Source organism: Phyllostomus hastatus, unplaced genomic scaffold, assembly GCF_019186645.2.
Source record: "Phyllostomus hastatus isolate PE091 unplaced genomic scaffold, TTU_PhHast_1.1 phas_contig_948, whole genome shotgun sequence".
Lineage (NCBI taxonomy): Eukaryota > Metazoa > Chordata > Mammalia > Chiroptera > Phyllostomidae > Phyllostomus > Phyllostomus hastatus.
In genome coordinates this window covers 1980202-2003485 of record NW_025333993.1, presented here as the reverse complement: position 1 = coordinate 2003485, position 23284 = coordinate 1980202, and the positions used below count along the sequence as shown (strand labels likewise).

The following is a 23284-nucleotide window of genomic DNA, read 5'->3' as shown; positions in this document are numbered from 1 at the left end:
GGCGGGGAGGGAAGCGGGCGTGGGCGGAGTGGGTGGGGAGCAGGACATCATTGCACCGCAGCCCCTCTGCAGGGGAAGGAGGCTGGGCCTGCTCTGGCCGAAGGTCCGGGAAGTTGGCATGTGTGGCACGTTGTCGAGGTGATCTGGCGCAGCGGGGCCAGGTGGTGGCCCCGAGAAGGTGACGTCCAGGCATGTGGTTGGCACTGGGTGCTCTCGTGGGGTGGGTGGGCGGGGGGGAGGCCTCCTGAACTGAAACCGGCTGATGTGCCTCAGGATGGGGGGCCCACAGCGACTGATGCCGTCAAAGACCCCACGTCTGGGGCGTCGACAGCCCAGGCAGGTGGTCTGCAGCCGGAAAAGGTATGGGAAGAGGGCCGGCCAGAGCGAGAGCCTGCGGCCAGGCTCACTCCCAGGTGCCAGGGGGCCCAGCGGGCAGCGGGCAGGCCCGTCTCATCTTTCTCCTCAACTTGCCTGTTGCCACGTGGAGTATATTTGGTTCCTCACGGTGCTGCGTGGTGACATGGGAGCATGTGATCCGACAAAAACAGCCGAGGGCAGCTGCGGTCACGTGTGGAAGAAGCTGGGATCCAGCCTGGTTTCCACTTGCGCCTGGACGGGCAGGTGGTGATCGTGGGTCGCCCGGGAGGCTGGCAGCCATCACGGAGCTCCGGGCTGGCCCCACACCACACCGCACCGTGGGTCCGTATCGAGGCTCCCGCGCAGCCCCACGGGCTTGACCTGTGGGGGCCGCTGGACCCGGGACTCCCGCATTCCAGGCCCGGGGCGGGAAACTCCCGCTGCTCACTGTGTGACCCTGAGCACGCCGCCTCACCCCTCTGTGCTTCCGCGTGCTCCCCTGTCAGCTAGGCAGGTCGCGTGCGTGGGAAGTGTGTGCAGTGGCCCCAGAGTGTGGTCACGCACCCAGGAAGTGCCTTTGCCATCCCCATGGTGGTTTTCCCTTTGCTCACAGCAGTGTATTGGTCACACGCGTCGTCAGAGTGGTGAATGGGTTTTCTGAGGCTGCGTAACCGATGGCCCCACGCATGGAGGTGCAGGACAACACTGCACCTTCCTCACCTCCGTGTCCTGGCTGGGTGGGTGGGGTGCTCCCAGGCTGCAGGCGTCTGAAGGCATGGCTGGGCCTGGAGGGCCAGCTTCCGCTGTGGCTCCCTCACCTGGCACAGGTCTCCGCTCCCTCCTGCGCCGGGGTCCTCCCGTGGCCGCTGCTTCCCCCTGAGCCAGCTGCACAGGGGACCCCGGTGTGACTCAGCCTTGAAAATCCCACGGCCCTTTCTGCAGTTTGTTCTCCAGGCACAGGCCCCAAGTGGTGGGGTGGCCGGTCCCTGCTGTGCTCGGCTCCCAAAGTGCCACAGCGCCCACCCTGGGGAGCTGAGGGGGCCCGTGCAGCTGTCTCCAGGGCCAGCTCTGCACCCACCCCGGCCCGCAAGGACCAGGTCTGCAGGGCTCACAGCAGGGCGGCCACCACGCTGCCCACTGCCGGCTCTGCACTTGCCTGGGTTGAATCACAGCTTCCTGAGTTTCTCTCCTGGGGCAGGGGGTGGGGACTGGGCAGCTCCCTCCCAGAACAGGTCCAACCATGAAACGTTAGCGCTGCCTGGAACTAAGAAGTGCACATTGAAGAAAAGAGGAGAAAAAGCGGTTTAAGTTCTTGGGGAAGCGGCTATTTTTATGTTAAAAACAAAAACAAAAACCTTTTAGCTTAAAGAAGTGCACAACAGCCTGGGAATTAAAAGGCAGTTACAAGTTTTTATAGAGATTTCATGTGCAGTTTTAATCTTTTAAATTAGATGCTGAAAAAAATTACCCATAATGCCTTTACCTAGAGATAATTGCTATTAATATTTGGGTGTATTTCTTCTAGTCTTTCCTTCCTTATACACATGGGGGGTGTGTTTGGTTTGAGTGTGTGTGCGTGATATGGTGTGTGTGTGTGGTGCAGTGCATGTGTGTGGTATGAGCATACGTGATACATGTATTAAGTGACATGTGTCAGGTCCCCTGTGTGACCTATATGTCACCTGCAGGAGGAAAGCTCCTGAACCCACTCGTTCTGGGGCGCTGCAGATCCGGGGCTCTTGTGTGGGGACCGTGGGTTTCTGTTCTGCCTGCAGCTCTGGCCCCCGGGTCCCGGCGCACCTCCTGACCGCTGTCCCTGTCCTTCCAGGACAGCTGTTCTCAGTGAAGGACCCTGCACTCGCTACTGAGTAGCGACCATGGGCCTGCTCGCCTACCTGAAGACCCAGTTCGTGGTGCACCTCCTCATCGGGTTCGTCTTTGTGGTGAGCGGGCTGGTCATCAACTTCATCCAGCTATGCACACTCGTCCTCTGGCCCGTGAACAAGCAGCTTTACCGCAGGCTGAACTGCCGCCTCGCCTACTCGCTCTGGAGCCGTGAGTACCGCCTGTGCACATGGCGGGGGGCTGCTTGCAGGCTGGAAGGTGCTCAGGAGGGCTGGGGGGTTCCTTCATGCAGGGGATATGCGGAAAGGTGCCCAACCCCAAACTCACCATTGGGGTGGACCTTGTGACATTTGGACACCTGAGCACAGGGACCCGCCGCGGTGGCAGTTTCACGTGTGGTTTGGCGCTGTGCTTTGGGATCTGGAAACATTCACAAACTCAGCCTGCCATCAGCAGCCTTCAAAGCTGCCGGTACCTGGCCGGACCTGTTCTGCTGTCCCCTGGCACCCCTCCCCAGAGGGTTGTGACTCCTCCCTCAGGTGGCCTGTCATTTCGCTTGCCTGTCTCTGAAAGGAAAAGACACTTATCTCTCTGGATCGAATATCTGTGTGTAGATGTGTGTGTCACTGTGTGTTTGTCCATACGAAATCAGTCTTCACCTGTCAGATGGGCAGACTGAAAGCTGTTAAATGGCATTAATGTCACGTGCTGTCTCTGGGCGTGGGGCATCCTGCCCCGCCAGCATTCCCTGGCCCCATCCCCAAGGGCTGGGGCTCCTGGGACATGGGTTGGGCCAGGGTCTCCCACAAAGACGGTGGGGCTGTGCTCTGGCGACCCTGAGCCTCGACACTGCGCTTCCTGGAGGGTGAGGTCGCCCTTCTCGGGACACCTGGCCGTGGTGGGTGTGACCTGGCTGGCAGTGGCTCCCGCACAGCTGCGGCCGCTGCCCACGGGGGCCCCGGGGCTGGCCGTGCGCCCACAACCCCCCATCCCGTGGATGGAATGTGTGGTAGTCCCTAAGACCACGGCTCATGTGGGGATCGTAACCGGGCTCAAGATAACCATCCACAATGCTGGTTTTCCTGTTTCTTCTGTCACTTTCCGAAAGTTCCATTTGCCTTCTCCCTTAACTTTTTGCTTAGAGAAGTTTATTATACATTGGGAAAACTTATTTTATTAAATGTAAACTGCCAAAACGCATTTCTAGCAGAAAAGCCCGGTCTGGATGAAACACTGGAGAAGCCCCGCCCGAGTCAGAGCTGGGGCCGGCCTGTGCTCCCTGCCCGGGCCCCGCCCCCGCCGACCCAGGTCCCGCCCTCTGTGTGTCCGCAGAGCTGGTCATGCTGCTGGAGTGGTGGTCCTGCACGGAGTGCACGCTGTTCACCGACCAGGCCACAATGGACCGCTTGGGGAAGGAGCACGTGGTCATCATCCTCAATCACAACTTCGAGATCGACTTCCTCTGCGGGTGGACCATGTGTGAGCGGTTCGGCGTGCTGGGGGTGAGTGATGCGGGCGGGGGGGGGGGTCGGCCGGGGAGCTGTTGCCATGGCTCTCTGGGGTCTGGGTTTTCTCCCCTCCAGCTTTAGCCTCCGGCCCCCTGAGCTCGGGGTCCAGGCTCATGACTCACCCAGGGCAGCTCGGATGGCAGGTGGCCCTCAGCCGCCCCAGGGTGCCCCTGGGGTTGGATGTTCCTGCCTTTCCTCCCATTTAAGCCTTACCTATTGTCCTGTGAGTCCCCAGGGCTTCCGGGGCAGCCAGGCACCCCGATGCAGTGTTAACACCCTGAGCCTGGCATTCCCACCCGCTGCCCTCTGCCAGGCCTGCCTGCGCCTCAGGCCCTCCTCTGCAGGAGGTGCACCTGCACTCTTGGGCCACGCTGGTCCCAGCGGTGCCACGCTCGGGGTCCGGGTCTCCCCTCCACACTCAGTGTCAGGGTGCCCCAGCGGTCAGTGCAGTCACCGCCCACCGGGCCAGTCCTTGGGACGACGGCCGGGGGGCCTCGTGGCCTGCAGCGCACTACCTGCGCCCCTCCCGCCTCCAGAGCTCCAAAGTCCTGGCCAAGAGGGAGCTGCTGTTCGTGCCCCTCATCGGCTGGACGTGGTACTTCCTGGAGATTGTGTTCTGCAAGAGGAAGTGGGAGGAGGACCGGGACACCGTCATCGAAGGGCTGAAGCGCTTGGCCGACTATCCCGAGTACATGTGGGTGAGTCCGTGTGCGCACGTGCGCCCCGGCAGGGGAGGCCGCCCTGGCTGGGTCCCCCTCGGACACGTGAAAGCGACCCGAGTCACGGGTGGGAAGGCCAGGCCGGCAGGAAGCTCTGAGTCCCGGTTCACAGCGGGGCCTGGGCGCCGACTTCTGCCGCCCCGGCTGAGAACCACAGCCGGGAGCGGGGCGGGGAGGTGGGGCTGTGGCCCTGCTCAGCAGAGCGGGGTCACCTTGGGCGGTGAGTGGGTGCCCGTCCAGCGCCCTGGCTGAGGAGCTGCCTCTGCAGAGAGGGTTTTCCTTAGAGGGGGTTCCATCACCAACCCTAGTGACCTGAAGCTCTGGGCAAGTTCCTCCTTCAGGATACGGAAGAGTCGCAGGGCACTTGACACCCACCTGTCACAGCAGCCAGGGCCTGGGGGGCTTGGGCGGCTTTTCCAGCCCCTCAGGTGAGTTTGATGGGCTCCTGCCCGGAATCAATGGTGTCAGTTGGTTCAAATCTCCTGTCTCTCTCTCTGCTCCTCCTGCCTGGTCTCTGAGAGTCCTTTGAGAGCTGACTCCTTCCTTAGCGTTTCTACCTCACGTACGTATTTGCCACTCCGCCCGGAAGGCTGCTGCCCAGGGACCTTCGTGTGTCCTCCTTTCTGGAAAGTTCTCTATTGCCTTCTTTGAGAATAAGCGCAGTGCTGTTAGCTGTGCGGCGAGGGGATTCGTGTGGCCGGGGTGCGGATCACAGCCCTGAAACATGCCGCGTGCTCGTCACCGTCGCGGTGCTGTCCTTCCTGCAATCGGGCGGCAAGCTGCCGGTGGGGTTAGCCCGTGCACGGGGGGCGTCCGAGCCCACGGCCCTGTGTCTGTGCCCTAGTTTCTCCTGTACTGCGAGGGCACGCGCTTCACGGAGAAGAAGCACCGCGTCAGCATGGAGGTGGCCGCCTCCAAGGGGCTGCCCGCCCTCAAGTACCACCTGCTGCCTCGCACCAAGGGCTTCACCACCGCGGTCCAGTGCCTGCGCGGGACAGGTGAGGGCCTGGGCCGCCCAAAGCTGGGGGGGGGGCGGCAAACACCGGTCCTCTGGGCTCCGTGTGAAGCCAGAAACGAAAACAGTCAAAAACCACATGGGTGAATTACATGCAAAATACAGGCCAGGAAAGGGAGAACCAAGTACGTGGAGTTAACATGTGAAGATTCTTGTATCGTTTTCAAGGCGATAAAAATGTTAGTTCATGGAAAATAACTAAAGTAATAAAAAGTATGTAACTGAGAAACTTACAAAGGAAAAAAATACACATTTAAGTGACCCAAAAGGCGGCAAGCGAACGGAAAGGGGCAGAGGACAGACGGGAGGAGTAGAGGGTGGCCGGAGTGGATTTAAACGCGTGCACGGCCGTAAGTAGTTTAGATGCAAACCAGCCGAACGCCCCACTAAAAGGCGAGAATCGGATCAGCAGAGAGAAAACAGCCCCTGTGAAAAGCTTGCTGGGCTCTGCATGGGGCAAGGGGCGAGGGGCGAGGGGCGAGGGGTGGTGGGCGGCGGGCGGCTCCGGGCTCACTCCTGCACCACCACCCCCCCCCCCCCGCCACAGTCGCAGCCGTCTACGACGTCACTCTGAACTTCCGGAGAAACAAGAACCCGTCCCTGCTGGGGATCCTCTACGGGAAGAAATACGAGGCGGACATGTGTGTGAGGTGAGCTCGGTGCCCCCCCCATGCTGTCCCAGCCCCCACACGTGCCCCTCCACGTCCCGGGCTGCCCCCGGGTGCAGGCGGCCGAAGTTCCCGCCCTCGAGGGTGGACACACATGGGACAGACAGGGGCACCGCCGGCTGTCGCACAAAGTGAGCGAGTGGCTGTGGGGTGAAGGCAGAATGTTCCAGATGGTCCAGGGAGGGGTGACCCCCTCCTGCTGGAGGAGCACAGGAGCTGTTTGGAAGAGGCTGAGCTGAAATTTGCACGGGGACTAGGATCCCCACAGGAGAGACCAGGACAGCGTTCCCAGCCCGAGGGGCACTCCGTGGTCCCCTTTTCAGGTTAGGGCTGAGGCTCAGAGGCAGCCCCAGACAGAAGGGTCAGGGCCACGGCCGACCGCAGCCCCACTGGGACGCCCACTCCGGGCCACCCCAGGGTTGAGCCCCTCAGGTTCCACTGCGCCGGCCGCAAGCCCATGTTCAGGGTTGTCCTGCTGGAGGGACGTGGGAGCCGGTCCACGCAGAGCTGCTCTGTGCCCCGAGGAACCCCGAGAATCCAAGAAGGGGAAGTCAGTCTGAGGCAGGGCCCTGTGGAGCCCTTAAAGCACCCTCAGATTATTGGAAACAACTCCTATTAATTGTTCAGTGTACATGTATTGAGTGCTTACTGTATGCAAAGCAAGAGGCCAGAGGCAGGGTGGGGTGGGCAGGTAGAGGGACCAGAGAACCGGGTGTCTGACACACCGGCATGCGCTGGTGGAGACACGGGAAATGCGCTCAGGGTGGCAGAGGTGGGGGGGCCCCCTTCAGCCCGAGGCAGGGCTGGGCTGGGCTGGGCTGGGCTGGGCTGGGCCGGGCCGGGCTGGGCTGAAACCCTGCCCCAGGGGCCAAGAGAGGTGGGATCTTCCCCAGGCCTCCCAGTCGGCAAGGGGTGCCTGAGGGGTCGTCTGCCAGAGCCGAGGACGGGAAAATGCAAAGGGAGACCCTCATGTTGTTTCAATTTCGTGTTTCATTCCTTTTTGGGAGACTGCCAGGCCAGAATGAGGGGGGCCATCTGCCACCCCCTCTCCCCCCTCCTTGGGAGCCCGTGTGGCGTGCCCACACCTTGCGGGGTCAGTAGGCCCCTGGGGCCTGCGGTCATGTGGCCTGGCGGACGAAGGGGACTGGCCTTTCCCCCCAGGGCAGGACCAGATCGGCTCAGAGGCTGGCGGTGTGGGCTCTCCCACAGAACCCTCCGGCTGGAAGCTGCATGTTTGTGACTTGCGTTGGCACTGGCGAGTTCAGCCCCAGGGTTAAAGGGATCTGTGTCTGCAGGAAGAGGAGTCTGGGAGGAGGGTCCGTTTTAGGTTTCATCCCGAGTGGTTTCTGGTGCCGGCGAGATGAGACAGGAGTGAGGTGTCCAGGTGTCCACTGCAGAGCCCGGGGCTTTGTCCTGAGATGCAGGCACGACTTCACGTGCAAAGCGACCTCCATTTTGGAGGCACAAGAGGAAGGTCAGTGACCAAGAAGGTCACACCCAAACGGCATGTCTCGCTGCCACGCTCTGACTCTCCCAGTTTCTTGGCCTCAGGATCATCCACCCAGAAAAATCATTTTAATGTAAAACAGTCTGGGGACTACTCTGTTAATAAAACGGTGTTGTGACTTCGACTCCAGCTCAAGACAGAACTCAGGCAGGACTTCCAGGGCTGCCTCCGCCTGGGTCATCCTGGTTGACCTTGCTGGTGTCATTCAGGTGTTCCCCGGGGAGGCAGGTCCCTCCCTGGTCGTGTGTAAACCACACGGAACCCTCTGCATCAGCACCCTTGTCTGCCCCCGTGACTACCGGCGACTCGGCGACCATCCCGGTCAGTGTGACTGGCGAAGGCTCGGACAGGCCCTCTCCATGGCAGTCGGGAGAGCTTGAGGCAGTAAATGTTTTTTGTTTGCTTGCTTGCTTTTGTTTTTAAATACCACCCGGTTCTGGCCACACTGTAGGAGATTTCCAGGAATAATTTCGTGAACATAATAAGCTGGATGTGTTTTTCCTTCTGAAGTTCGCAGTGGACTGCTCAAAGTAGCTACAGAGCCTCTTATTCCATCCTGGGATCGGGGAGCCCAGGGTCCCCCCCACCCTTAGATCTCCAGAACCCCTGGCGGGGGGCTGACCTAGCGCGGCCACCAGGGACTGGGTGATGTCTCTGGGCCCTGGGTGGGCCTGACCCGGGAAAGCCAGGTCAGCTCTCTGCTGGCTGTGGCTCTGTTTAGGATGGGGATGCGGTCCAGGACAGGGACAGCAGTGGTGGGCTTTGTGTCCAGTGTTTGTTGGTCTTGGAGGCAGGTCTTGCTCTTTTCCTGGGTAACCATGGTCAGAAAGTCTCTGGAGGTTGGGGGGCGGGGCTGGCAGGGGGCGGAGCCAAGGAAGCCACTAGGCCCAGCTCAAGGCGGATGCCCACAGCCACCTGCAGGCTGCACTGTGCCTCCACACAGACGCAGACTGCAGCTGGAGCGGACTCGGGTTTCCATCTCTTCATTCCCCCCTTTGGTGCAGAAAACACAGATCTATAGTTTACGTTAATAGATACATTCTTAGAACTTCTAAAGCCTCAACTTACTGTTTTTGTCACTTACCCTTTGGGTCTTGAGTAAAAGCAGTATTCTGGGGAGCCTGAAACGTACTTGTCAGCAAGCTGAGGCTCTGCAGCCCAGGTTGGGGTGCGGGGGTGGGTTGCCTCGTTCTCTGGGCCTGCTGGCGAAGTTCCCGGGGCCCTGTAACTGGTCAGGGCCCAGGCTTTGGTGACGGTGGCCTGAGGCTGTCCCGCGCTCCTGCTGGCCCGTGTCCTTAGAGTGGCTGAGTCAAGTCCAGGAGATAGATGCTCATCTTTGTATTTATTTTTGTCTCATCTTAAATTCTTATTGCACGTATATCATGGTGCATCTAACAGACACACACAGGACCTGTGGGTGGCATGCAGACTATGGATGTAAATCAGGGAGAGCAGTTGGCCGAGTTTGACACCTTAAACTCGGTGTCAAACTGAGTCATCTTTCTGTAGGTGAACCCCTCCGGAACTTTGCTTCTTCCTGGACTGGTCGGTGCCTGGGGCAAATCCTTTAAGTGCCAGTTCTCAAGGTGTGGTCTGGGGCCTCCTGGAGATCCCCAAGACCTTCCAGGGTCCACAAAGTTACACTGGTTTTGTTTACTAGGAGGTCGCAGGCCGTCCCTTCCCTCAAGCGTGTGCTGGAGTCTCCCCGGGGCTGCAATATCTGACATGTGCAGGCCTAGAAAGTCAAATGTGGCCAAGATACAGGTATAAGCCACATAAACCGGAGTTCTCCATTCTTAGAGCACAGTGTTTGAGATACCTTAAAGCACGGGGATGTGTGTCTGACCACGGACATCTCACCTGGCTCCTCTCTCACCACGGGCCTGTCTGAGGCGGGCGGCCGGGGTCCTGGGGGGGCCTGCACCCTGCCGGTCAGTTGCACCGGCTAGCTTACGTGTGCGCTGGCCATCTGGAGGCAGGACAGTTGCCGTGGTGGAAAGTGGTTCTTGTCCTTCTAACCTTACCGGGTAGACACCTGCACCCCTGGGGCCAGTAATCCAGCTGGTGACCGGTTGTACAAGTAAGTTAGGGTCCTGACCGAAGTCAGCTGCTTGTTCATTGAGATTACGGTTCCAAATCTCCATGGCTTTTCATATTTGAAGCAAGTAGATTTTCTCTGTGATGTCCACAATCTCCTTTGCCTAATGAGAGACTCTGAGTCATGAGTATTTCCCAAGAGTGAACCATTAAGAGAGACTAAAGCTCCTGCTGAAGCGAATACACGACCACCCTTCACAGAGGCCCTGGGGGCGCAACCCACCCGTTGCCCGGCTCCCTGGGTCCCCGTGAGATGCCTCCGCTGCCCTCTGAATGCAGACGCCTCTGGCCCCGCCACTGCAGTGCTCGCCACTGCGCCCGCCCTGCAGAGAGCCCCAGGCCGCCTCTGGGGGAACGCCCGAGGAGAAGTTACTTTGATGTTCACGTGTTTTTGGAAATTCAGAGGGAGACTGATTAGCAGAAGCAGGCCAGCGAGGAACCCCATGCACCGGTTCTCCCCACTTTCAGTTCGCCGTCATCCTGTCACTCACTCTGCTCCCGGTCTTCTCCGTCCGACAGGAGGTTTCCTCTGGAGGAGATCCCGCTGGACGAGAAGGAAGCGGCTCAGTGGCTGCACAAACTGTACCAGGAGAAGGTAAAGGCACGCAGCGTCCCCCTGGGGGTCTCGGGAAGGGCTCGAAGGGGCGGCTGCGGGGGGTGGGCAGGCTGCTGGCATGCGACTTCCTCCGGCCCCACGAGTGCTGTGCCGTTCTCACATCCTTCTCTCTGGTCCTTTCCCTCTCTCTTTTCTCAGCTTTTGAGGAATGAACACACTAGAGAAATGTATAAGAGTAACTGACATAGTGCTTGTGTAACCATGGAGAATGATACTTGATTACATTTGATTTAGTTTTTCATGGAAAAGAAATCATAGATACAGAACAGACATAGACAGTAAGTATGTGTGTTCGGTTTATAAGAAGCAGCAGAATGTAGATGACAGAAAAGGTCCTCATGGCCACACCCAGCTCCACTGCATCCCCCAGGGCATGCCTCCCCCCCTCCCAATCCTGGTTTGTTTTATATATACAAACCTGCAGGGCAGTTGATTTTTGTTTTCAGCATTGAGAAGGGCTGAGATAATCAGAAAATCCTTTCAGTAGGTAACAGATATCCTTTCAAATGCATTGACCGGCTTGCAAGAAAATAAGGGCACTCTCCAGGGATCAAAAACGGAGAGGGAACTGAAAAGCCGTGGTAAGCCTGTGGGCTCTCCCGGTGGAGCCTGCTGGTCTTCTCAACCAGAGTCTTGGGTTGTAATGTCTCCCTGGAAACAGAAGGTAAGGGTTTGACCTCACTCAAGGCAGGAGTTAGAACTGGAAACCCTACATGAAGCCAGAAACCTCCGAGAGTTTTACCCTCAGAAAGGTGAAACGAAAAGCATCTGCCTGTCAGCACAGGGAAGGGACTTGGAAGCTTCCCTCTCTCGGTCTCAAAACAGCCCCCTCTGGTGAGTCAGAATCGCAAGCCTGACCTCGAACAGGCTTGGGGTTTGAATTTACACTAACAACATAGTTCGAAAACAAAGACAATCTATCAACGTGAAAAGTGGCTCCAGGCCAGTCTTTGGGGTTCCTGGGAGCAGCACGTGCCACACTGGAAGAACGTGACTCCAAGCCTGGGCTGCCCGGGACATCTTCGGGTGAGGAGGGGCTGCTGGAGACGGGCTCCGAGCCGGAACCCGCAGATACCGCAGACTGGGCAGCTGGACTCCAAAAACCTCAGACAATGGAACTCTCAGACAGAGGCTAAAGTCGGTATTTTTGAAATGATTAAGCGTAAAAAACGGAACTGAAAAGAGCAAGACCTACGAAAAAAAAATGAGTCAGATCTGAGAAAAACCAAGTCGAATTTACAGGCGTGAGAAATTCAGTCATTAGCAGTAAACTCTGAACAGATTAACTGTCCGATGAGATACAGACGGAGAGGAAATTAGTGAGCTGGAAGATTTAGAGGAAAGTGTTCAGGATGCAGCCCAGACAGAGTGCACCTGCGAAGGGGTGGAGAAGACAGACCGGGAGGTGCAGTGGGCAGCAGTCGGCAGGTCCCGAGGGGGAGAGTGGGAGGCGTGGTGCAGAGCAGCTGTCACGGCTGATGACCATGAAACTCCTGGAAGTGATGAACACCGATTCCCTCCGGTTCAAGAAATACTGTACGAGTCTGGGATGAGATAAATAAGAAGTTCACCCTGCTTGGCAATGAAATTGCTAAACTCCAAAGACGGAGATCTGTAGAATCACCAGAGAAAAGACACACTGCCCACAGAGGACTGACTGTGAGGTTAATAGTGGACACATCTCTTACTGGGTGTCAGAGTCTCTTTGAAAGTCTTACACACATTTTTTCCTCCTAGTAACTGTACACATACACACACATACATGTGCAGATGGAACAGAGTAAGCCCAGAGTGTAGAACACAGAAAAAAAGTAAAAATAGCATGAGTTATTATAACAGAAGGCAAAGTTACATAAGAGCAATCGCATCAGAAGCTTGTCCTTTAGAACTCTCATAAAACAGAAAGCCCCGGGCCAGGCTGACCAGGTGAAAAGGAGTAGTACTGGCATGAATAGGGATTAAAAAGGTGGACCAGGCAGAGAGCAGCGAGTGAAAATCATGTGAGAGCAGTACCACTAGCTTTATGCTCCCACCTTTGAAAACTTAGAACACACAATTTCAAAGAACAGTGTAACCCTCTCCAGAAGAAAAAGCACAACCAAAAGGAAACTGCGCTGGAGCCCCAGGAGGGTAGGCAGGCGGACAGACCTCATGCGCACGGGCGGGGGCCGGGTGTGCGCATCTCTGAAGCTCAGTCAGGTTTACGAGTTCCAGACGCAGTACACGAAGAGGCAGGATTGGTTCGGCAGGAAATGAGGAATAATCTAAAAGTGCATCAGGAAGTAGACGCGCTGCATTTATATATTCGTTTGCTATGATTCAGTTAAAATAAACGAACTACGCATTGTCCACGTAAGTGAACCTGGAGAAAATTGAGTGAGAAAAGCAGGCTGCAGTGTGTATGCGCCGTGACTCTCACGGAGAACTGGGAAGCGTGCAGCGCCCCAGGCGTCACTGTTATGCGCATGCGCCTGTGGGAGGTGGCGGGGGGTAAAGCCGCGTGTGGACAGAGAACTGGGAAGCGAGCAGTTCTCTGGGCATTACTCACGCGCATGCGCCTGTGGGAGGGGGAAGGTAAAGTCACTTGTGGTCGGAGAAGTGGGAAGCGAGCACCTCTCCGGGCATCACTGTTACGCGCGCATGCGCCTGTTGGGGGCGGGGGCCTGGGGGAGGGGGGAGAGCGAAGCCGCGCCTGGGAACCGAAGCCCGGGTCTGGAGCGGGGCGACCTCCAACTTCCGCAGGGGACAGGACGCAGGGCCTCGTCCCTTAGACGGTTCACTTCCTGAAATGATCCCCCGCGAGTGCATCAAAGGACAAGTTTTGACCTAGCCAAGGGATTTGAGTATTCTTATACTATCTGCTATGCTATTCTAGAATACTGAATTATATAACATACATAGTGTTTTCAGTTTTGGGTTTTTTTTTTGTTTTTTTTTGTTTTTTTTCAGTTTACTCTGGGGACACCATGCTGTGGTGTTCTTCTGCGTTATTCTTTTTGCCTGTCACCGCTGTTTTTTGTATCTGTCGACAGTGACCTAGGGGGGTTGAATTCACCCCTTTCAGATGCTGCATGGCCTTCCTCTCTGTGATATTAGCGCGTGTCCCACTTTGGTGGGGCGGGCGCACGTGGGAGCGTGTCTGTCAGAGACGCAAAGACGCGGGTTATGTCCCCCAGCTGAGCCTGAGATGCCCCTCCCCCATCCTGTGAATAGAGGGTCTGGGTGACCTGCGGCCCCGCTGCCCCCAGCCAGGAAAGATGCAAAGACCCTGCAGCGACCAGACTGGGAGCTTCCGAGAGCCACGATGCCTTATGTCTTTGGCGATTACCAGCTAGCTACAGTCTCCCCTTTCACAGATGTAGAAACTAAGGTCCTGAGAAGAAAGGGACCATCCTCTGGGGGGCCAGGCTGGAAGTCCCCAGGTCCCTGGGCCTCTGGCCTGGACACGGTCCATCACACCTGCTGCCGAGTTGAGGAGTGACTGCCTGTCACAGGTGTGGGGGTGGGGGGAATGGGACCAAGTCCTGGCAGCCGGGGGGTTCTTGCTTCCTGGCCACCCACATCACCATCACAGACCTGGGTGGGGGCAGAGTAAGTTTACAGCTGTTCATATCCAGCAATGAATAAGTGATACAAGAATGAACTGTGCTTTGTGTACTCACTACTGGAAACCTACTTCTGCCCCGCCCTGTGTAGTGCGCACGCTGACCCCAGGATAACAGAGCCGGGAGCCCCCCCTGCATGGGGCTGGCTTTGGGGGCGGGGAGAGACAGGTGCTGGAAACGGGGAGGCGCGTGGTCTGGGCAAGCCCAGGCTACAGCAAACTGAGCAGCTTCTGTTTCTCTAGCCTTCCGGAATAAGCATCTTCAGCAGAGGTTCAGGTGAGGGAGTCGGGACGACGAGGAGAAAGGACATCATACTGGAGAAGCAGCGCCACAGGATCATTTCTGCGGGTCGGGCGGCCCGGCATAGAGCCGAAACGCGTACGACACCCCCTGTGCCAAGGGCGAGCATCGTGTCCTCCCGAAATCCCTTGCGCACGTGGACGCTAGATTGCGACCTGAAATGCGGTTCCTAGCTCAGAAAGGGCAGGGGGAGGCGTGGAAAGGCCCCGCCTTCTGTCCGTGCCGCCATCTCAGGCCCTGGTTCACCCTGACGGCCACCGGCCGTAAACACTCGAGGGACGAGGGAGCCGGAGACAGGACCCTTGTGCTCCGGGTTGGGCGGTCGGAGTGGAGGTGGCCCAGTGGGCTCGAACATGGCAGGGACATGCCAGGACCACGCAGGGCAGGGGCTTGCAGTCGCCCCGAGGGGTGTGCATGCGCCTGAAGGTCAAGGGTGCCCTGGCCTCTCAAGGCCTCCTGTGGTGGAGGGCGGCCATCTACGAGTTGCATGGGGCTGAGGCCGGGTGTTTGTCAGGCCCCCGCTTGCATTTTTATACAACACAAAACACAGCTGTGGAAGAAAGAAAATAAGAACAGACAACACCGTACTCCCCGTGGTCCCGTACAGATACGTGGCCATGCATATTTTTTTGCACACGTGGAACCCCACGGCACCTCAAATGCCACGGCACACCTCCTCTCAACACGTGCTGTGCGGTGGCTGCGGAGAAGTCCGTCCTGCTGGGCGCCCCCTTTCTCAGCCAGCCTGCGCTCAGTGTGCAGAGCGAGTCCCCGCGCCACTGCCCCCAAAGCCCTGTCCGTGTCATCTCCCTGTGTCTCCGCCGGCTCCTCCCTCCTGTCATTCGCCTACGGGAAGGAGGGGCAAAGTGAGTTTGTGTGGTGACAGAGCCAGCACGGGGCGATGCCAGGACCATGCCCCAGCCGGCCGCTGGACCCTCGGCACTGGCACCCCTGCCCTTGACACGCAGGGGGAGAGGGCGAGGGGCCTGGCGCGCACACCCGGTCGGTCACTGGGTCGCAGTGCCCGTCCTGTGCCAGGCACAGTCTCATCATTTTCCTGGGGGACGTTCCAGGTCAAGAGGGTTGTGTTTTTACGCGTTTCGGTGGTACAGGCAGCCAAGGCGCTCCGCGCAGGCCATGCCGGCTTCCTCTCCCACCCGCAGCGCACGGTTCGCCCCTCTCCGTGGCCCTTCACAGGTCGGGCCGTGTTTCCCTGTCAGCACAGCTGTCCCTCTGTGAGGAGGACAGCGTGCAAAGACACTGCCTTTCTTCTGGACCCGCGCAGGATGCCCTGCAGGAGGCGTACAACCAGAAGGGCGTGTTTCCGGGGGAGCAGTTCAAGCCAGCCCGACGGCCGTGGACGCTGCTGAACTTCCTCTTCTGGGCCACGGTTCTCCTGTCCCCTCTGTTCAGCTTCGTCTTGGGCGTCTTTGCCAGCGGCTCTCCCCTCCTGATCCTGACGTTCCTGGGCTTCGTTGGGGCAGGTAAGGGATGCGCGTGACCTCACGGGTTGGGGCCGGGGCCTGCTGTGTCCCTGCAGAGGGACCCAGGCCCGGAGACGATCACGGCAGCCTGGGAGGTGACAAGGAGCCGAGGGTCCAGGCAGGGCCTCCTGGGCCTCAGAGAGTGGGCTCTGGCCACTCTGCTGTAGAAGCCGCCTGCTCCGTGGGGACAGGCCGCCCAGGCCCGCGTGGGGCAGAGGGAGGAGCGGGAGTGGGCCTGCCTGTCCCCCACATGGGCCCCCCAGGAACGGTGTCCCCAGCTAACCTGTCTAACCTCACCTTTCTCCTGTTTTAAAGCTTCCTTTGGAGTCCGCCGACTAATAGGAGTAACTGAAATAGAGAAAGGCTCCAGCTACGGAAACCAAGAATTTAAGAAAAAGGAGTAATTAATGGCTGTGATTGAACACACGTAACCTGACGGTGGTATCCGATTAACTCAATTAAAAACAGAACAACACGTACGGAGAGGAAAAAAAGACACTTAGAAACTATTTTTCTTATTAACTGGTGACTAATATTAACCAATAAACTTGAGCCAAGAGTAAAGAGATCGGAAGGCCTGCCGGATGGAGACGGCCGCAGCCCGCAGCAGGGCCTGCCTGCCGCCGCCGTCGCCGCGGGAGATGAGCCGGGAGGGCAGGGTGGGGGGTGGCGGCGTCCGCTCTGGGGAGGCGGCTCCCGGGGCACCGGGTCTCACCCAGCGTCATCTCTCAAGGACTCCGCCGGCCAGAGAGAGCCTCCAATGCTTTCTCTTCTTAACGTTATGTCCTGTTTTTTGCTTTTACCCGTGATTTCGGGAACTCGCCCTGGCCCCTCAGCTCCTCCCCAGCACCCCCAGCAAACGCTCTTCAGGACCCCCCAGTGCTCCTGGGAACGAATGTCACAGGGTCTCTGGCCCCCCAAGGCACAGCCAACACCTGCACTTCCAGACAGCGGGGCTGGGGAGCTAGTGGGGGCGGGGACGCTGCTGAGAGAGTTCTCTGGTCAACGAGCACACACGGGGTGTCAGAGGAACTGGGTGCCCGCGCCGGGCTGGCGGCACGCACGGGCTGTGCAGGTTACTACCTACCCCTGCGTGGAGGTGCCCGGTGACTCGCTGACATGCAGCGTTCTTCCCGCACCCAGAGCTCCTCTGGCCCTTTCTCCCTGCAGCCTTTGGACAGAGTCCCTCTGCTGGGTGCTGGGGAGGAGGCCACCCTGGGCTGGTGTCCTCTCCCCCCATGACCGGGAGCCCAGGGCCCAGAGGTGCTGAGTGTGCTGGAGGGAGACCTTTGCCCCATGGCCCCCAGGACCTGTGAGGGCTGCTTTAAAAGCGGGGTCGCCACCCAATCTCTTCTAAAGGTGGTTGGAGGCTGCTAACGCAGAGCTTGTTGGCTTTCAGGGATTTTGTTTTTACGGTGGGTCTTTCGGTGGCTCTCAAGGCCCTGATGAAAATGAGAGGGGGTGAGCCTGTCTCCCCCCAGTGTCACCCTCCCTGCTCTGAGCAGGCACAAGTGTCCCTGGGGAGGGCCAGGTGGGCGGCTTCCCGGCCTGGCGGGGCCCACACCCACAGGTGCCCAGCAGAGTGTCTCCCCAGGGTCCCAACAGCCTGTGATTGGCCTGTCCTCTCAGCCTCCTTTGTAGGCGTGGCCCTAGAGGGAGGCGTCTGATCTGAAAGCGATGGTTCAGTGCACCAAGGCCGGGCTGAGAGCAGCTGGGCAGACGGAGGAGTGGGGCGGAGGGGCTCCCTGCCTCCCCGCCTCCTGGCGGGGCTCAGCTCAGTTACTCCACTCCCACCCACCTGCACTGGGCTTCCTTCTTGCACTTTCAAGTTGGTTTTTTAAAGTGACATTCCCCTCATCTTTTTTTTTTTTTTTTTTTTTAGCAAGGGAAAGAAAATAACGGGTGTTCTCTCTGATACACTGTAACCAGCATTCTGAACAGAGGCGGGTTGGATTTTCTAGAAAAAACAAATGGAGGGAAGAGACATGAAAAACATTAGAAACTATATTGGAAAAAAAATAATGTGTTGGCCCTAAGTGTGTATTTTGGGAAGATTTATCAGGATGGCATCAATTCTTCATAACAGTGACACGCTCCTGAATTTTAGGTTTGGTGACAGGGGCGTTCTCGCCTCTGTCTTAAAGCACATCCCTCTGCTCCCTCTGGGCCGAGTGGCCGCTTTGGAGTGGATTTGTCTGCGCATGGCGCGCTGCTCGTCTGTTTTTATGGGCGTTCATGGGTGTCATTCGCCACGTCGCCGATACCTAAAACGTTTTCAACGAGACAGGGAAGGGGGAGGGTGCCCCCAAGGCAGAGCCATTAGGAAAAAAAAAAAAAAGCAAATTTAGATCTTTTACCGCTTAGTTAGTTACTCGTCCTGGTTTCCAAGATAAGTTCCTTCCGCTGGAAACTGATACACAATGTGCGAGTTCTACATGGAGTTAACGAGCAGTACAGACTCCTCTGTAAGCAGAGACCAGCACCAGGGCGCAGGTTTCACATCTCAGCGATTCCTTCTGATTTAACCCAGAGCAGCTCGCGCATCGCACCCTAAGCCCTTTGGGAGCAATAAAAACTACAGCACGAATGTTTCAGGGGTTTTTTTTGTTTTTGTTTTTGTTTTTCAGAAGGTGCCTCTTGCCTTCCATTGACTTCAGAAGAAAAGGGGGAGGGGAGCTCTTAGTTTTTTACAAATTAATAAATTGCAGAGTAGTGCTTTTCTTTATTCTTTGCCTTCACACCCACTCTCTGAGCTCCATCTGTTGCTGGAGTTGTCATGTCCAATTCATGTTCTGAGCGTCGGAACAGGCCGTGCTGGTTGCTGCTGCTGCCTGCAGGCGCTGTGGGCCTTGGGGGCACCCTCTACACTTGCTCTTGGTCAGTCTAGGGCTGGGCGGTGTGTGCTGGCCCTCCCCGCCGGGGCAGGCTCTGTGGCCAGTAGCATGCTTCTGGAGCCAGCCTGCTGATCCTGCGGGGGAGGGGGTGTGTGTGTGGGGTGGGGATTCACTGGCTGCGTGTTTCTCAGCTCAGGGCAAGGCCCCACTTTCAGGTGCCAGGTTCCGAGCCCTTTGTCATCTTCCACCTCCGGGAATCTTGGCCGTGCCCAGTGTGTGGGGTTTGGCTCGTGGGGCTAGCTCCTGTGTCTAGCTGGGGAGAAGGCTGCAGTTCTCCGGGCCCCCTCTGGGGAGTTCCGGGGGCTTCTAAGGTGACTGTGATATTTCCATGGTGACTTTGTAGCAGCCACCGGCACCTGGGGACTTTCTGGCTCCCCTCTGCGGGGTCTTTCAGATGGCATGGTGCGCGGTGACTGTGCACGCTGCTTGCAAGCGAGCAGATGCTGGGGAAGGCTTGGCCCACCAGAGGGACAGCGGGTCATAGACTTTTCTCTTTCTGTGCGCCCCCTTTTTCTCCAAACAGGCCTGGTGGAGCGTGTGGAATCGCTCCCCACTGAGGATTTTTAACCCCAAGAAGCAGCACTGGTCGCCCAGTGCTCGGTGGCAGCATGCTAAACGCACGGCCCTGTCTGAGGTGCTTCGCAGGCCCTGTCCTCAAGAAGCACAGGATCTGGTTGATGCAGTGAGCTCTGAACATAGAAACCACTAAGTAGTAACAAAGCAACAATGTACACAGCACATTCTTGTAAAACAAACAAACACGAATGCAGGTGTGGTCACTGATTAATTCTGAGTCTGCCTTGTCCCTGTCGCCGCCTGTGCACCGAGGCGGGAGGACCTTCCTCGCGTTCGCTCAGTCACTGCGTGGCGTCGGTCTGAAGGAAAGCGGTGGGCGCAGGTGCGTGTGTTCGGGAGCTGTCGCCAGGCCGTCCACACCCACGTGACTCATGATTATGTCAGATTTGGGGTGAAGAATGAGTAACTCTCTGCATGTTGCTTTGTCTCTGCCCGAGGCACCTATAGGATAAGCCAAATAGAATCTTGCAGCCCAGCTGACTTGCAGCTGAATCGTTCAACCCCGAGCGTGAACTCATGCTGCGAACTTCTCACCACTAGTGCATGCTCCCCCCAGCATGCAGCACTTAGCATCCAATGGTGTGAGTTGGCTTCCAACTCTCCTGCCCTGTCACCAGGCTCAGGACTGAAAGAGTTGGGCCCGCCGTGCCCGCCTGCCTTCTCTCTGGAGACAGCACGTCCCTGGCCCACGTGCCTGCCCCTTTGTCTAGCGAGTTAGCTCACAAAGCGAAGGCCAGCCTCTCCGAATGCCCAGGCCTGGGTCCTCCAACCCCACTCCCGGCCATACCACCCACTGGGCCTGGGCCAGGCTTTGTCCCAAACCCTGCTTGGGGCTGCCAGGGTGCATGCGAACATCCGGGTTTCACATTCTTGCACAACAGGGCCAGGACGCAGAAACACAGGGACAGTGTCTGGGTAGAAGGTGTCACACTGGGTTCTCCTTGTTGGAGGGGGTGGACACTGTGGATCGGGTTTTAGCACAAGTGGTTGCCACCAGCTGATTCGGTGAACATGGCGGCCTTCTCACAAACCACTCGGGAAATTCAAGGACAAGATCATTTCAGGGAACCCGGGAAGTACCGGGGAAGCTAACCCCAGTCAGCCCCAGCGGCAGCCACGCATTCTTTTCCAGGACAATTGGATGGCTTTAAATTTTTAAGCTTTGTAAATGACAAGTTCACCTGGAGTTTTCTTTTCTCGTAAACTTGTTCATTTCTTAACTTTTCCTTGCGTAAGTATTTGGACAGAAGTCAAACTGTGAATGAGATACTGAAGTGCACTAAATTGTATTAAACTGGAGTTACTTGATACAATGAGGAAATGCATCCGATCTGCTTGTATTTATTGTCTCAGAACTGCTACGTCGCGACAATCAAATGTTACTTGCCTACATGCCAGGAAATGCAGCTGGCTTCTTAGTCACAAAGACCATCAGCAAGTTTCGTACCACCAACTAATCATTAAACACGAAGGCCGTCAGCAAGTGCTGTCCAAGGAAACGAGAAGCTCTCTGTGGAAAACCACACAAACCATCGACCCCAGTGCATATGGCAGACGCCGACAATCTGCCGTAGCTGACCGTCGGCCAGTCTCAGAGGGTGGCACATCGTCTACAGGGTGCAAATGTGTTTATGGACGTTCCTTTTGTACACTTCCTTTTTACAAGTTTGCTACTCACAACCTTTATGTAGTTGGAGACAGAGGTATTTTTGGTCTATAGGAGCTGGGGCGGGGGCGGGGGTGGGGGGGCGCTGACTTAGATTTTAAAAGCCTGTGTCCCCAAACCCCGACTGTTCACCATGCTCTGCGAAGATCGCTTTGTACACGGGCGTGCGTCAGCCCGCCGGAGCGGCGCCGGGTTCCAGATAAAACGCTGCAGGCGTCATACTTATTTATTAAAGTTGCTGCTGTGAGAGAGAGGGATAAAATATCCGCAATGTAAGAGAACGTGACTGTCTGTCTCCTGTTCCTTTGTCTCTAGTCTGCATAGATTTCTCCCCCCAGGGAAGTACAGGACCTTGGGCACTCACTGGCCTACGGGGCTGGCAGCTGCATGGGCCGCCCTGCTCCTCGTCCTCCTCCCCCCACCCCCACCCCCGCCTGCTCCATGCACTTACGAGCCTCCCCTCTTCATACCGGTTGCCTTCCAAGGGGAATTGGAGAAGGGGCGCCACCGTCTGGAGGAAGGCAGTTGGTGCATAAAGTCTGTGACATGTCTGTCTCTGCCTGAAACAGGTCTTTTTAAAAAAGCCATCAAGGACAAAAGGGTTTCCAAAGTAGGCATGTAGACATCAAAAGCTATTTTTTTGTAAAAATTTATTCTATGGAGAAAACCGACTCCTTTTTCTTTCTTTCTTTTTCTTTTTTTTTTTATTATAAAGAACAGAACACTGGTTAGAACCAAGAGCTATTACCGGGGTGCACTGGTCTGTCTGAGGAAAAACAAACCCAGCTAAAAGACTCATGGCTTCACTTCTGCTCTGGGAACTGCCGTGGTGTCGTGCTTCTGCTCTGAGTGGGGTCCACACTCAGCCCCCTGAGAACCGGAAAGGCCGGGTGCAGACAGGCCGTCACGTCTAGCTGCGACTTATTTTAAAAATATACCCTGAATCCAGAGCATACATGTACCAGCACATGCACACGTGTCCATGCATTCATGTGGACATGCATGTGCATACGAACACATAGGTGTGAAATTTGGGGTGATGTAACACAGGAGATGAAACCAAAGGGCCCTCCCTGGTGCCACTTGGTGTGTTGGAATGGGGGGGTGGGGTCACCCCCTTGACCCCTGTGTGCACCATTTTGCTTCACTTGTGCTCTTGGCCCCATCTGAGCACGAGCGTCCCTGGGTGGGAACGGGTGGCTGTGGAAGTCACCCTCAGACCCACAGACACCTGGGATGCCCGGGCCATGGGCCGAGCCCGCCTGCTGCTGCTGGCCCAGGCCCCGCCTCTGCTTTGACCCTGCCGGGGGGGGGGCATGGCATGTGTGAGTCCACCCCTGGCCGCCCACTGTGATGAGAAGTGTGTGGGAGCATGATCACATGTACCCCTGAACATACATGCTGGTGTACATGTACCAACACACATGCACATGCACACACATGTGGGCCCACAGCACACACAGGCACCAGTGTGCCTGTATACATACCCACATGTGCACAGCAGGTGCACACAGGTGCACATATATGTACACACACCCAAAGAATGGGGGGAAGCAGGGGGGTCACTTAAGAGCAACCCCATTAGGAAATGGGGTGAAATCACAAGCCTACGCTCCTGCATCATTCTCACTTTCGTGTTTCCTCCTGGTACACTGCCAGAGGACGCTGGGGTGTCCAGGCGACCCACGCAGCAGGGGGATTTGCGGAGAGAAAGAAGTGCTCCCCAAAGACTAAAGAAATCAGACTGTCCTGTGACTTCTCAGAGGGGCTAGTGATGTCTCTTGATCCGGCCGGCCCCCGGCTCCACCAGGAGCGGGGAGAGTGCTGCACCCACAGGAATGTTACCCCAGGGGCACGTTTTATGGAAAGCGGGCAGAGAGTATGGAACATGTGGGACGTGTGACTTATGGGGTCTTCAGCCCCACTCCCTCCCAGGGAGAATCCTGCGTGTGGCTTGCAGGGGTCCCACAGCTGTGTGGAGCTGAGCCTGACCCCCTAAGATCACACCATGGAGTCCCGTGAGGCCCTCCAATGGCCTTCTAGAAGGGTGCATCTTGCAGAACAGGTGCGTAAGCCTGTGGCCAGAGATGACTGCTCCGTCCAGGAGAAGCAACAACCCATACTGTCTCAGGTCTGTCCTCTTCTCCTCGGGGCCAGAGTGTGACACAAGTGAAGCCTTGGGAGTCAGAGGAGGGGATTCCAGGGGCCCAGAGCACTCCAAACCGGGAGGTGTCTGCAGGAGCCTGGGGGTGCCCTTGAAGACTTTAAACAGGGGCTGGGATGGATGGGCGGAGGCCACAGCGAGCTCCAGCCAGGTGTGTCCAGCCTGTTTGCAAAACGACTGTACAATCTGAGTCCTCCACCAGGGGGGGCAGCTTGGGGTAGGGCTCTCCTCCTGTCTGCACCCTGCCATGGAGGGACAGGGGC

General features: G+C 57.3%; 1 protein-coding gene across 7 annotated transcripts in view; it reads left to right on the top strand.

The window, feature by feature from the left end:
- Window positions 1-16289, top strand: part of AGPAT3 (1-acylglycerol-3-phosphate O-acyltransferase 3) — a 95355-nt gene extending 79066 nt beyond the window's left edge. For all 7 annotated transcript variants that reach the window (XM_045852739.1, XM_045852735.1, XM_045852734.1 and 4 more), the window contains exons 2-9: window positions 2186-2412; window positions 3535-3704; window positions 4247-4408; window positions 5274-5427; window positions 5992-6094; window positions 10236-10311; window positions 15523-15721; window positions 16037-16289. In XM_045852739.1, the coding sequence (XP_045708695.1) occupies window positions 2235-2412; window positions 3535-3704; window positions 4247-4408; window positions 5274-5427; window positions 5992-6094; window positions 10236-10311; window positions 15523-15721; window positions 16037-16125 (1131 nt within the window). In that variant the 5' untranslated portion in view covers window positions 2186-2234 and the 3' untranslated portion in view covers window positions 16126-16289. The remainder of the gene's footprint in view (window positions 1-2185; window positions 2413-3534; window positions 3705-4246; window positions 4409-5273; window positions 5428-5991; window positions 6095-10235; window positions 10312-15522; window positions 15722-16036) is intronic.
- Window positions 16290-23284: the final 6995 nt, after the last annotated feature.